This window comes from Crocuta crocuta, unplaced genomic scaffold (genome assembly GCF_008692635.1).
Source record: "Crocuta crocuta isolate KB4526 unplaced genomic scaffold, BGI_CrCroc_1.0 scaffold334, whole genome shotgun sequence".
Lineage (NCBI taxonomy): Eukaryota > Metazoa > Chordata > Mammalia > Carnivora > Hyaenidae > Crocuta > Crocuta crocuta.
Genome location: NW_027533260.1, coordinates 5008435 through 5021479, shown reverse-complemented (window position 1 = coordinate 5021479; position 13045 = coordinate 5008435). Strand labels below are relative to the sequence as shown.

The 13045-nt window shown below is 52.2% G+C and overlaps 1 protein-coding gene and 1 non-coding gene across 4 annotated transcripts; both read right to left on the bottom strand.

The window, feature by feature from the left end:
• Positions 1-310: 310 nt before the first annotated feature.
• On the bottom strand, positions 311-397 carry TRNASTOP-UCA (transfer RNA opal suppressor (anticodon UCA)). Its single transcript has one exon. It is a non-coding gene; the product is annotated as a tRNA-Sec (tRNA).
• A 3575-nt stretch (positions 398-3972) lies between these two features.
• Positions 3973-13039, bottom strand: RTN2 (reticulon 2). Of its 3 annotated transcripts, XM_077747071.1 has the most exons (10): positions 12933-13039; positions 11048-11092; positions 10455-10925; positions 10091-10348; positions 6597-6804; positions 6118-6256; positions 5896-5965; positions 5725-5771; positions 4728-4786; positions 3973-4466 (listed from the first exon to the last, which is right to left on the bottom strand). In XM_077747071.1, exons 1-10 carry the CDS (start codon positions 12964-12966, stop codon positions 4385-4387), a joined length of 1413 nt encoding a protein of 470 aa, XP_077603197.1. In that variant the 5' UTR covers positions 12967-13039; the 3' UTR covers positions 3973-4384. The 3 variants fall into 3 exon arrangements, with proteins under 3 accessions (XP_077603197.1, XP_077603199.1, XP_077603198.1); XM_077747072.1 differs by lacking the exon at positions 3973-4466 and having other exon boundaries at positions 4783-4860; XM_077747073.1 differs by lacking the exons at positions 10091-10348; positions 10455-10925; positions 11048-11092; positions 12933-13039 and adding an exon at positions 9158-9220.
• Between the last annotated feature and the right edge of the window lie 6 nt (positions 13040-13045).

Sequence of the window (13045 nt, the reverse complement as noted above, 5' to 3'; positions counted from 1 at the left end):
CCTGGACTGGGAGCACCATGAGGCCAGAGCTGGGACTGTCCTCAACACTGTGTCGCCCAGCACTGCCCAGTGCAGGACCTAACACCAAGCAAATACTTGTTGAATGAATGAATGAATGAATGAATGAATGAATGAATATCTGGCCGATTACTAAGTACCTAAGTACATGCATGATTAAATATATGTGTGACCAAACTAACCGTAGGAAAAGACACCCGCGTGGCTGAAGTTAAAACCGCGAGACATCGGGATGTTCTCTTAACAGACCGCTCTAATAGCCGGTTTGAAAGGAATAAAACTTCAGTTGCTTCGCCCGAAAGGTGGAATTGAACCACTCTGCCGCTAGACAGCTACAGGTTTGAAGCCTGCACCCCAGACCACTGAGGATCATCCGGGCGAAGAAACCAGCTCGCCGCACAGCTATATAAAACTCAAGAATCCATATCTTTTTGACTTATGGTCACATACTTTGGGAGGGCGTGAAATTGTTACTGTTACCTATAAATTCTCCCCAGCTGGGGCACATATCTTTCCAAAATGTTACCTTTCTCTCACTTGGCATGAATCACCCCCCCTTTGGAAACCATCCTCATTTGCATAGCGCCGCGCATGCTGGGAAGCGGCGTTGCAGGACGGGGCCCACTCGCCTCTAGGTGTTAAAGGGCCAGAATCCCCTTTTTCCAAGTGAGAAGTTCTTTTGTTTTTGTTTTTGTTTTTAAGAGGAGAACCTCATAATTAGGCTTTCGGAAGACTTTTCCCCGAAAAGAATCCGAATTCCAGTGACCGAGTGCCAGCTAGAGTTGGACTCAGCCCAGTCACAGAGACTTCGGGGAGGCGGTTATAGAGCTGGTGCGACACCTGCTGTTCCTTTGTGGAATTTCAACGACCTACGGAGCCCTGTTCCTTCAAATATTTATTGAGCGCCTACTAAGCCCCAGGCACCGTCAGAGTCAGCGTGATGATAGCAGTTCTGTCCCCATTGAGCTTAGACACTAAGGATCATCAATTTCTGCAACTATATTTTTATGGCCAAGAAAACCAAGGCTTAGAAACGTATGGTATCGTACCCGAGTTCACACAGCCCATCCCCCAGGGGAATCCTAATTGTTAAGACCCAAAACGCGACCGTTTTTTAATCTAAGTCTTTTGACAACACAGTCTTTCCGGACCACATGAAACTTACCCGGGCGTCCCATCTCAGAATAAAAGTCCAAGTTCCCACCATGGCCGTACAAATCCCTATATTCTGGTTCCGTTCATCCTCTGACCCACCTTCGACTCCTTTTTCCTCATTTACTTGGCTTCTAGTTTATAGATCTCCTGCGGCCCGCACCGGGCATACTTCTTTCTCAGGGCCATTGCATTGGCTGATCTCCCTGCCTGAATTTCCTTTCCCCCACCAACAGCCACATGATTCACTGCTTCCCTTCATGCTGGCCTTCACTCAAAGACCACCACTTGGTGAAATCTTCCCTGAGCCCTCAGTTTAAAATAGCAAAGCCCAGAGGCACCTGGGTGGCTCAGTCGTTAAGCGTTCGATTTCGGCTCAGGTCATCATCTCACGGTTCTTGGGGTGGAGCCCCGAGTTGGGCTCTATGCTGACAGCTAGCTCAGAGCCTGGAGCCTGCTTCCAATTCTGTGTGTGTCTCTCTCTGCCCCTCCCCCACCAAGCTCTGTTTCTGTCTCAACAATAAATAAACATAAAAACATTTTAAATAGCAAAGTCCTTTCATTCTATCCCCTTACCCTGATGGACTTTTCTCCACCGCTCCAATCACCACCTGCCATATTCTATGTCTGTTTGCTTATTTTCTGCCCACTCTAGAAGATCAGTTCTATAAAACTATGGGTTTTATTTTGGTTTATTTCCATGGCCCTACTGCCTAAAGAGTGTTTGAGAACTTAGCAGATGTTTGTAGGCAGGTAAATGTTTGTAGGCTGAATGAAAGATTATTAACATGATCCTTCTCTGAACCTCAGTTTCCCCAATTGGAAATCTGATTTCATTGGAGGAATCACAAGCACACATGGACATAAAAGTCTGGGAAGCACTCAATAAAGTCTGTTTCAATCTCCAACCTGTCACCAGTTTCTAGTGCTGGTCGTCAAGGATGGGCTTGTGGGCTTTGGCCATTCCTGGACCCATAATTTCAACCCGCCCCTCTTACAAAGCAGCACTGTCTTATGGAAAGTATGAATAAAAGTATCTTTAAGAAATTTTGCTTTTTTGGGGCGCCTGGGTGGCTTAGTCGGTTAAGCGTCTGACTTTCGCTTAGGTCATGATCTCGCGGTACGTGGGTTCGAGCCCCGCGTTGGGCTCTGTGCCGACTGCCAGCTCAGAGCCTGGAGCCTGTTTCAGAGTCTGTGTCTCCCTCTCTCTCTGACCCTCCCCTGTTCACGCTATCTCTCTCTCTCCTAGAAATAAATAAAAAATTAAAGAAAAAATTTAAAAAAAAACTATTGTTTTTGTTTATTTGTTTTGAGAGAAAGCAAGAGAGCACGCACACAACTGGGGGTGGGGGGTGGGATCAGAGAGAGAGAATCCGAAGCAGGCTCCTCTCTATTGGCGCAAAGCCCCGCATGGGGTTTGATCCCACAAACTGTGAGATCATGACCTTAGCAGAGATCATGATCTGAGTGGAGATCAAGAGCCAGACGCTTAACGAACTGAGCCTCCCAGGCGCCCTGCTATTTTTTTTAATTTGGAAATTTAAAACATTGTCCCTGCTTGGCAAATCGATATTCAAGGGAAGCCCCCTTAGGCCCTCTGTGTGTGTGTGTGTGTGTGTGTGTGAGAGAGTGTGTGAGACGAGCTGCTGCTAGGCAACCGCTACACGCGAAGTCTGGGGCTGTAACTACTACTCCTAAAACATCATTCTCTGTCTCCTAAAATGTGACATGCGTCGCTAGAGGCACATGAGATGATTTGGGGTGATGCACGAACAAAGAGTTTAAATGTTAATAGTTTTGTGTTTATTTTTACTGCCATCTTCTATTTCTGGCAAGTGATACTGACTTCCTTGGTGGTGAAGTACGTTTCTTTTTTAAAAGACGTTTGTTTTATTCCTAATTAGCCAACCTGAAGGAAAATATTAGATGAGAAACAGAACGGGTGACAGAAAGCTCATGAAGTTTGTGAGGGAATGACTGAGATTTGGAGACAATGTCACAGCTAACAGGCAGCTTCTGTTTACTGGGCATTTATTACGTGGCAGGCCCTGTACCAAGGGCTTTGCATGTAGGCACGATTATGGTGACAGCTTTTCATTTGAGGAAACTGAGGCTTCAAGAGATGAAGTCACTTGCTCAAGGTCACAGAGCCAAGTGGTAGTGAGGCCCGGATTCAAATCCAGGTCTGTGGGTTGTCAGAACCCAGTCTCCCGCCTCCTTCTCCCTGAGTTTTGGAACCCGAGGCCCAAACAGGCCCCGAGGTCCTTTACCTGGTCCCAGTGCAAGTAGAATACAGAAGGGTTTGGATGAGACACATTTGAGAGAGGCTAGACATGGCTTCCTGACTTATTAGATACTGGGGGTGAGGAGTTAGGAATCCAGGATCATACCTAGGTCTCTAGCCTGGTGACAAAGTGGCAGAGAGGCCATCCCTGAGCTGGAAATCAGGTAGAACAAGGAAAAGGTTGGGATATGTTTGTGGAGGGAGTCATCCGGAAGGCAGCTGGGCAGGGGTCTGGGACTCGGGTGCGATGGCTGCCCCGTAGGCAGTGTGGGGATCGACTAGTGATGTCTGCCTGGAGCACAGGCCTGGAGAATGGCTGTCAAAGGCTTTGGCTAGCCCTGGGACAGAGGGACGCTCAGCATCATCTCCTCAATCATTTCAGAATATAAACGGATTATGAGGGAGCTGCTTCCGGAGAGTTGGGGGAAGATTCTTCCTCGGATATCACTTAGGTGCTTTTCAGTGCAGGACGGTGAACGCTGGAGGAGGCTGGAAGCATAGGAGGCCTTGGGTTTTCCACAGGAGTCTTTATTACAGTGTAAATCCAAGCTCAGGCCTCCCCTAGGCCCCATGCAAAGCCCTGGTTTTGGGGCTAGCGGCGTCCAGGAGACACCAATCTCTCACGGCGCCTCCAGCGGCGGGGTCGCGGAAGTGCAGGGCGGGCGCCGTATCTAGGCAACTACAACTCCCAGCAGGCGCCGCGCGGCCAAGGTGCCTCGCCTTTCCTGGACTCCTAGAGCAGAGCCTCTTGGGAAATGTAGTCCTGGCCGCTCAGGCAATTTGCACAAACTCCCTTGTGCGAGTGATCCAGACACCCGCGGGGGGAAATGGCTCGGGCGGAGGCAGAGGGAGGGTGGGGGAAGGGAGATGGAGTAGGGCAGAGGGATGCAGGGGGTGGGGGCAGGCGTCCCGAAGGCAGAGACACCCCTTTCATTCGGCTTTGGCTTTGGATCCAGAGACTGCGGCTGCTGCCGAAGCGAGGGCTCCGGACCCTGGGATCTTAGCTCGGATCCTGAGGGAGAAACAAGTGGAGTCATAGGCTGGGGCAAGAGACGGATAGGAGTCTGAGAACCAAGGGGAAATAGGGACCAGGGAGCTAGCTGAGTGCCCGAAGCCAGCCCCTACCCTTCACCTGATGGCCTTCATTGGGACTATCACCCTTTGAGAAGAGGGTATTGACCCCAAGAGGTTTAGGAACAGGTAATATCTTGTGGGGGAGACTCCCTAAGCTCCCCCCTTCCCCATCCCCTCCGTCTCCATCCCATGCCCTTACTTAGCTTTGACGTGGCTCAACTGATTGGTCACCAATCCGACATACTGGTCCATCTGGGCCTGGGGAGACCAAGAAGGAGGGATTGGAGGTGTTCTTCTCCCCAGTTCATTCAGGAGGCTGCTTCCTCTGCCACCTCCAAACGAGAAATTGGGGAAGGTGTCCACTACTCAACTCTAAACTTAGCACAATACCCTTGGAAATCAGAAGTTCAAGCTCAAGTGTCCTTCATTTGGGCTGAGCTCTGCCTGGGGAATGATGTCAGGTAGATACACAAGAATTTGCCAGAAGTCTGCTTCCTGGGCATGGCTATTAATCTTTGAGTGAGTCCTACGTGCGTGTGTCTGTGTGTGAGTCGGGTGAGAGTAGAGGGCACTAGTGGTGGTTGTCAAGTTCCTGCGTGGATTGACTTAAGTGCGAGTTTAATTCACAGTGTTATTGACTTTGAGAGGCTTTGGTGATTCCAGCGTGGGAGGGACGTAGTACTATCTCTGGCAGACACATTGTCCTCAGCTGTGCTGGAGAAATGAGTGTCAGTCCCTCTGCCTGTCTCTGGATAGGATATATGTCAGTGGGTCTCTGCATGTCAGTGTTCTGGACAACAGTCATCCGACCAGATATCGACCAGATATTGAGACGTCAGTCCCTGGCAGTTTCAGGGGGAAAGCATCAGTGAGGCGACCTGCCTTGGGGTGGGGCATGTCCGTTGGATCCTGGTTCTGTAAGGGGACACCAATCAAAATGCTTGTCTCTGGCTGTTGAAACATATTGGTTAGACTCTAGCTGGGAGGGGCCAGCAGGCAGACTGGCGGGGACATATGTGCCTGGCTGGGACATCTGTCAGTCAGTCCCTCTTTTAGGAGCAGAAACACCAGTTGGTCCTCCTGTCTCTGACTGGGACATCTGTCCATAGGACTGTGGCTGTGGCAGAGGGGGTGGGGGTAGTCAGTCCACCCATACTTGGTTGGGACACTGCTGACCAGGGTTCTGTCACACTTACCTGGTGTTGCCGGTACAGCAAGGGGACAGTGAATAAACCGATCACTCCTGCAGGCACAGAAATGGGGGTCAGAGTTCTCCCAAGAGGTTAACAGCTCCATCTAGAACCCTGGCCCCCACAAACCCCAATGACCCACCTCCCCACCTGCTCCCCACGCCCTTCCCAGCTCACCCAGAATCAGAAGAGTCAAACCATTGAAGACGGCACCCACGAAGGTCAAGATGTAGAAGAGAAGGGCCAGCTGGGGGTGAGGGTGAGGGTCAGCAGAGCCTAGGCGGACTCCCTAGGTTGTGAACTTACCCAGCAATGGCCCTCCTGCCCCCCCGCCAAGGGTAGCAAGGAGAATATTGGGAATCCAGGAGGGAGTAGGAGGGAGTGGGGGTTTCGGGGCACCTTGAGGGAGTCCACGAGATCTTCTACCAGGAAGAAATGCCGCAGCTGGATGGCCAAAGAGACCACTCGGGAGGCAATCTGCTGGGACAAACGTTCCATCTGCTCCCGAGTCAGGGTCAAGTCCACATCCAGATAGGCCCTGAGCGGACAAAGGGGAATAAGGCAACTCAAGGCATGGATCAGCCCAGGCTGACGGTTGTGGCTGGGATAAGGGCGAGAAATGGGGGCTGAGGAGAAGGCTAGGGCTTTTTAGCCCCAGAGACGGCTCTGGTCAAGGTCAGGGTCAGAAGATGGGATCAAGAATTAAGGGTAAGAGGTTAGTTTCAGAGGTTAGGGCTAAAAGTCAGGGTCAGTATCAGGTTGGAGTCAGAAACAAGAATAGGATGGGCCATGAGCAGTGCCTGAGTTGAGGTCAACGGTCAGCTCACCCAGCACTGGGGTTTAGACAGAGGTCAAGGTTAAGGGCCAGGGGTTCTCACTGGAAGGGGTTGGCACCGTCGCCCCGGTGCACGGCCTGCAGCACTTTTCGGTAAACCCTGAGAGAGATGGTGCCGCAGAGCAGCAACAGGGCCACATGGGCGGTCACGGACACGATGCTAAAGTGCAGGAGGCAGAGCAGGGAGACCATGAGGCCTGTGAAGACCACGCCTGATGTCTTTGTGTCCTTCCAGTACAGCAAGTCCGCCACTGTGGAGAGAGAGGGGCCGATCAGCCTGGGCTTCGGACCTGGCCTGGCTGATCTCTTGACCTCCCCCTTCCCGATTCAGGGATGAACCATGACCTCTTGACACAACTGGCCTGGCCCTGAACTCAGTTTCCCAATTTCTAGTTGTCTTCTTTTATTCTGAGCTGCTTCCCCTCTTCTCCTGGAAAACCCAAGTTAACCACGTAGCAAGTGCCCTTAACCTTCGTCCCTCCCATATATTATGGTCAGATACAATTTTTAGTCATTATTTGTGAAAAATGGAATCATATAAATACTTCTTTTGTTTTTGTGTTTTAGCTAGAAAGAACGTGTGCGAGCAGGGGAGAGGGGAGTGGGGAGACAGAAATCCAAGCAGGCTCCACTCTCAGCACAGAGCCCGACCTGGGGCTTGATCCCATGAGCCTGGGATCATGACCTGAGTGGAAATCAAGAGTCGGACACTCAACCAACTGAGCCACCCAGTCGTCCCCATATATATATATACTTCTCTGTATCACACATATCTCATTCTTTTCTCTCCTAGTCAGTTGGAATAGCTCTTAATTCATTCTTTTCTTTTTTAAGTTTATTTATATATTCTGAGAGAGAGAAAGAGAGTGCGAGCCGGATAGTGGCAGTGGGGGGCGGGGAGAGAATCCAAAGCAGGCTCTGGACTGTCTGCGCAGAGCCTACTACGGGGCTCGAACTCACAAACCATGAGATCGTGACCTGAGCTGAGATCAAGAGGCTGTTTCTGAACTGCCTGAGCCACCTAGGCGCCCCTGAATTCATTCTTTTTAAGGTCTTCATAATATTCTGTAGTGTAGCTGCACTACATTTCATTCAACCATGTATCTATTGCTGGGTCAATCACTTTGTCTCTCTTTTTTTAATTTTTTAAAATGTTTTATTTATTTCTGATTTAAAATGCTTTATTTATCTCTCTCTCTGAGAGAGAGAGAGAGACAGCGTGAGCAGGGGAGGGTCAGAGAGAGAGGGAGATACAGAATCCTAAACAGCCTCCAGGCTCTGAGCTGGCCATCAGCACAGAGCCCTACACGGGGCTCGAACCCACGAACCGTGAGATCATGACCTGAGCCAAAGTCGGACGCTTAACCCACTGAGCCACGAGTCGCCCCTCCCTTTGTCTCTTAACCCTCCTTCCTCAACCGTGGTGCAAGCACCAGCCTTCTACAGATATTCTTACATTCTGCAGAGAGGTTCTAATTCTGAGATAGGATCCCAGAGTTGACATGGCTGGATGGACTAGTCATATCTTTTTGAACGTCATGAATATTATCACATTGCTTACTAGCAAAACTATTAAGTTTGCACTCCCAGGGGCAACTTTGAGAGTGATCTTTTCCCAGCATCCTGCCCAGCAATGGTTATTCTTGTCTTTTCATTTTTTGCCTGTCTGACAAGTATAAAGTGACAGCTTCTTGATGCTCCCACCGGCACACTTCTCTAAGACCTAAATGCATTAAGGACACCACCCTCCTTTCTAAGCCCTAACTCAAAACTCTGACTCCTTTCTGAGATGCTAAGCTCACCTCACAAGCCCAATCTGAGCCCTTACCAACGACTTCCAGACTCCAACGTTTTATGTATTTATTTTGAAATGGGCTCTACGCCCAAGGTGGGGTTTGCACTCACGACCCCAAGACCGAGAGGGGAGATCAAGAGTTACATCCTCTACCCACCGAGCAAGCCAGGCGCCCCTCCAATGTTGCATTTTGCCCATCTAAACGTTCAACAGCCCTACAAATAATATGATCCCACCTGAGCCTTGCACCCTTTCAGATCCCCCCGGCCACTCCCTCTGATTGAACTCTGACCCATCTTGACTGGTCCCCCTCAGAGTCTGACTCTCCTCACTTCTGTACCCTTCTTAGACACACCCTTCCACACACCTCTAACTCGGGCAGGCCTCCCCCCACCCGCAATGCAGGGCCCTTCCCTGCACGCTCCCCAAGGCCAGTGCCAGTGGGTGGGGGAGGGGCCGGGTCGCCTGAGGCGGGGTCTAAGTTTAGGCACGCTGGGGGGAGGGGGCCTGGCCAGCAGCTGTGCTGGCCTGTCCAGCTCCTGAGTGACAGCACCGCCTGGGCCTGGGGCTGGGGGAGGGGACCTCCCTGCTCTTGGGCCCCAAAGCCTCCGCTGGGGGGAGAGAGGACCCCATGCTCCCTCCACGCCCTCTCTAGACACCCCTGCAGCCCCCCAGCCTCAGCCTGCAGCTCTGGGGAATCCGGGGCCAGTAGGAAATGTACCGGCAGATTTGAGGGACATAATAGAGACTCTGGACCCGTTTACACTGTCCCCAAACCCCGGTCCCCCCAGCCCGCTCCAAAAGCCCACCTTTACTCCCCATCTCCGTTCCGAGTGAGAGGCTGCGGACACCGCTACTTCTCAGGATTTTGCCCACTTCAGTGGAACCCAGAGGGAGGGAATAGGGGGCGGGGCCCCCTTGTACCCAGCCAATAGCTCTCCAGAGAGGTGGGGACAGTTCCAAAAAGGGGTGGCTCTTTCGGTAAACATCCAAAAGCAATAATGTCTATAACCGCGGCGTTTATGGAGGCTAAGCGTATTTTAGAGGAAGGTGGGGTCTATAACTGGCCAATGGATGCGGCAAGGCAAGAAGAGAGTTTTTAAAAGCCGGAGAGTTTACTTCTAAATTCCCCGTGGCCACATCCAGAAGACAGCCTTATTATTATTTTATTTATTTTTTTTTTCAGGGATTTGTCCTATTCAAAATCAGCCTCTAGGAGGAGCACTCCTAAAGAGGGATTACTTTTTATTTATTTATTTTTTTTATGTTTTTTTTTTTTTAATTTCTAGGGGAGAGAGAGAGAGAGAGAGACAGTGTGAGCAGGGGAGGGTCAGAGAGAGAGGGAGTCACAGACTGCAACAGGCTCCAGGCTCCGAGCCGGCAGTCAGCACAGAGCCCGACGCGGGGCTCGAACCCACGAACCGTGAGATCATGACCTAAGCGAAAGTCGGACGCTTAACCGACTAAGCCACCCAGGGGCCCCGAGGGATTACTTTTTAGCCCTCAGTCAATCCTAATGCTCAAAGAAGGGCTAACTTCTCAAGTGGGAGGGCGAACTGTATAAACAGCCAATGGCAATCTTAGATAACGGGGAAAAAAATTTTTTTAAAGGGTGGAGTTTATCCCCAGCCAACATCAGTACCGCCTCTTCTCCACCTCCTCGCTTCCTTCCCGAGGTTGGTCCCTTGGAATCCCATCCCTCCTACCCTCTCTGTAACTCAAAAGAGGATCCTTCACTTTACCTAGAAGGAGAGGTTCCAATGTGAACTCTGATTGGTCCGCGCTATCCAGGCACTGCCCCGTGATTGGCTCCCGCTCCAGACGCCCCCATGGCTCTTCCTCTTTCTGGTCCAGTGAGGGCTCATCAGGCCAAGAGTTCGAATCCCGGGATTGGGATGGGGACGGGGTACCAGCCTGGGGAGTTCCAGAGCCCGGGCCGGGCTGCAGAGTCAAGACTTCCGGAGGCGAAGACTGAGGGACTCCGTGTTGCAGGTCCAGTTCTGGCACGTTAGAAAGAGAAGGCTGTGAGCTTTCACCTTGGAGGTGTCCTCAGGAGTAGACCACCCACCCGTTGTGGCTTCGATCCCAGCACCTCGGACATCTCACCTTTCCCAGCCTCTCCAACCTCTGATCCGTCAGGCTCCTCGTCCTCCAGCGGGGTGGAGCTACTGGTGGCTGAGTTTTCCCCGGACTCCGTTCCCTGGGCCGCCCAGTCCAGCCGGTCGAGCTGGAGCCCTAGGTCCTCCAAGGGGCGTTCGACTGGAGGGGCAGTGTCGGGGTCACCGCGGCGCCCAGGCTCCGGGGATTGGCTCAGGCTGGGGATGCTCTCCAAGCTGTCGCCCAGGCCAGGCTGAGGGGGTGGCTCTCGCGGTTCTGAGACTGAGCGGCCCTGGGGCCGGGGGCGGCGGGCAACTGAATCCCGGCGCGCCCCAGAGCCCACCACACCATCGAAGGCGATGTAGGAGAAGGTCAGCTCCCTGGGGGTGCCCCAGTCCTGCGACGTGGTCTCTTCCTCGTCGTCTTCTGAGAATTCTCGGGCCGTGTGAAGCTCCCGAAAATCCGAGTCGTCGTTCCCTCCTGCAGTGAGCAAAGGAGGGCATAAGCTGCTCTAAGCAGGCCCCTGACCCGCTCTCCTCAAACCCCCTACTCAGCTGTGAGCCCCTTCAAGGCCCGCTCTCACTTCCTCCCCCTCCACTTACCTTCTGTGGAGTCAGGGGTAGAAGAGGCTGTAGACGGAGCTTCTTCTGTGAGAGGGAAAGAACCGAAGATTCTTAGAAGCTTAGACTGTCGAAATCACAGAAGTGTGCCAGTCCTGGAAACTTGGATGGTCTGAATCAAGGAATCTTAGAATATTTGAGTCACAGGACCTTTAGAACATTCTATATACAGACTGTAAAACCTTACTGTACTGCTATCAGAAGCTCAGCCTTGTAAGTTCAAATAGTCAGGAATCTTAAATCTTAGAGTCTTCAAATTAGGAATTTTAGGAAGTTTCAATTAGTTCCTTCTTTCAACAACCATTTATTGAGCACCTGCTATATACCAGGCACTGTTTCAGACTGAGAATACGCAGGGGAACAAAACAGACAAAATCCCTGCCCTCATAATAACATTCTGTGGGGGAGGTGGACAATACAGAATTAAATATATGATGTTGGGTGCTGAGTGCAGAGGAAAATAAAGCAGAGTAAGGGAAAAGAAATTGAGAGGGTGCTATTTCAGACAGGGTGGTCAGGAAGACCTTCTTCCTCTTCTTCGTCTCCCTCCTCCTCCTCTTCGTCTTCTTCCTCTTCTCCTCCTTTTTCCTCCTCTTCTCCTTCTTCTTCTTTTAGTGAGCTCTATGCCCAAAGTGGGGTTTGAACTCATGACCCCAAGGTCAAGAGTTGCATGCTTCACCAACTGAAGACAGCTCGGCACTCCAGGAAGACTTCTTTGATGACACTTGAATAGAGGCTTGAATGAAGTGAGGAAGCCATACAGATGTCCAGGGAAGAGTCCTCCAGGCAGAGAAAACAGCCCAGTGCAAAGGCCCTGAGGCAGGCACTGTGTTGGGCATATTTGAGGAACAGAGAGGTATGAAGGTATGACTGGAACAGAGTGATTGGGTGGGAGATGAAAGCAGAGAGGTGGTGGGGGTGGGGGTCACGTAGGGCCTTCCTTTGGAAGCCAAGGTAAGGACAAGATCTTAAAATGTTGGGATGATACTCTAAAGTGCTGAAATAACAATTCTTGGAATTTTGGCATCTGGACTCCCAAGACATGCAAGTGGCGAGGTTTAAGAATGCTGAGATTCTCAGCTGTGGAAACCACAGGGGTGTGAGACGCAGAATGCTTGACGAGGACTGTTACAGCCCTGGTCTCAGAGATCGTGAGGATCAGATAAGGCATTTTCAATGGTGGAACTTAGCCCCTCAGCTAGCTTTGGGCTTTCCCTATGGGAGATGCTCCATGCTGTTTGGAAACTGAAATCAGATGCCCCCTGCCCCCACTTCGCTTTGGCAGCTGGGGAGTCGGCGGCTGGGGAGTCCGGAGGCCCGGAGTGGAATGGGTTACTACTAATCAGTGGTAAAGCCCACTAAGGACCCAGGAGTCCTGGCCCCAACCCAGGGATGGCTGTGTCCAAGGGACAATTTGGGCGAGGTCGGGACAGCCTCTGAGTCTGGGCAAAAAACGGAGGTGGGATTCGAAGACGGATGATGCGGGGTCTAGATCCCTCTTCTCTATCTTGGTTCTACCCCTCCATTCAACTCCCCTCCCCGCCGCCTGCGGCCAGCACCAGGGCGAGGGGACAGCTCCCGGCGAGCGTCCTCATCTCTGGGTGGGGTCCGGCGCCATATCCCAGAGCCCGGCTCTCCTCCCGCCAGCTATTTCAGTGGCCCCCACCTCCGCCTCGACTCACTCAGGTCCTCCGGGCCAGGTCGCCCCCGTCGCCGCTAGACTGCGGGGGGGAGGGGAGAGCTTCCTTTGTCTCCTTCGCCTCCTCCCCATCCCAATTCTCCCGCGGCCCGGCACGGAGGGGTTGCTGGGGAGGAGCCCACCCGGGCCTCTGAGCCCCACACCAGGCCTGAGCCTCCCCCTACTCACTGCAGTGGGCGAAGACCGGCAGGACCTGCCCCATGGCCCTCCTCGGGCCTGCATCGGGACCCCCGCCCACTCCGGCCACGCCGCCCTGGGCCTGGGGCCTCGGGCGCTCAGCT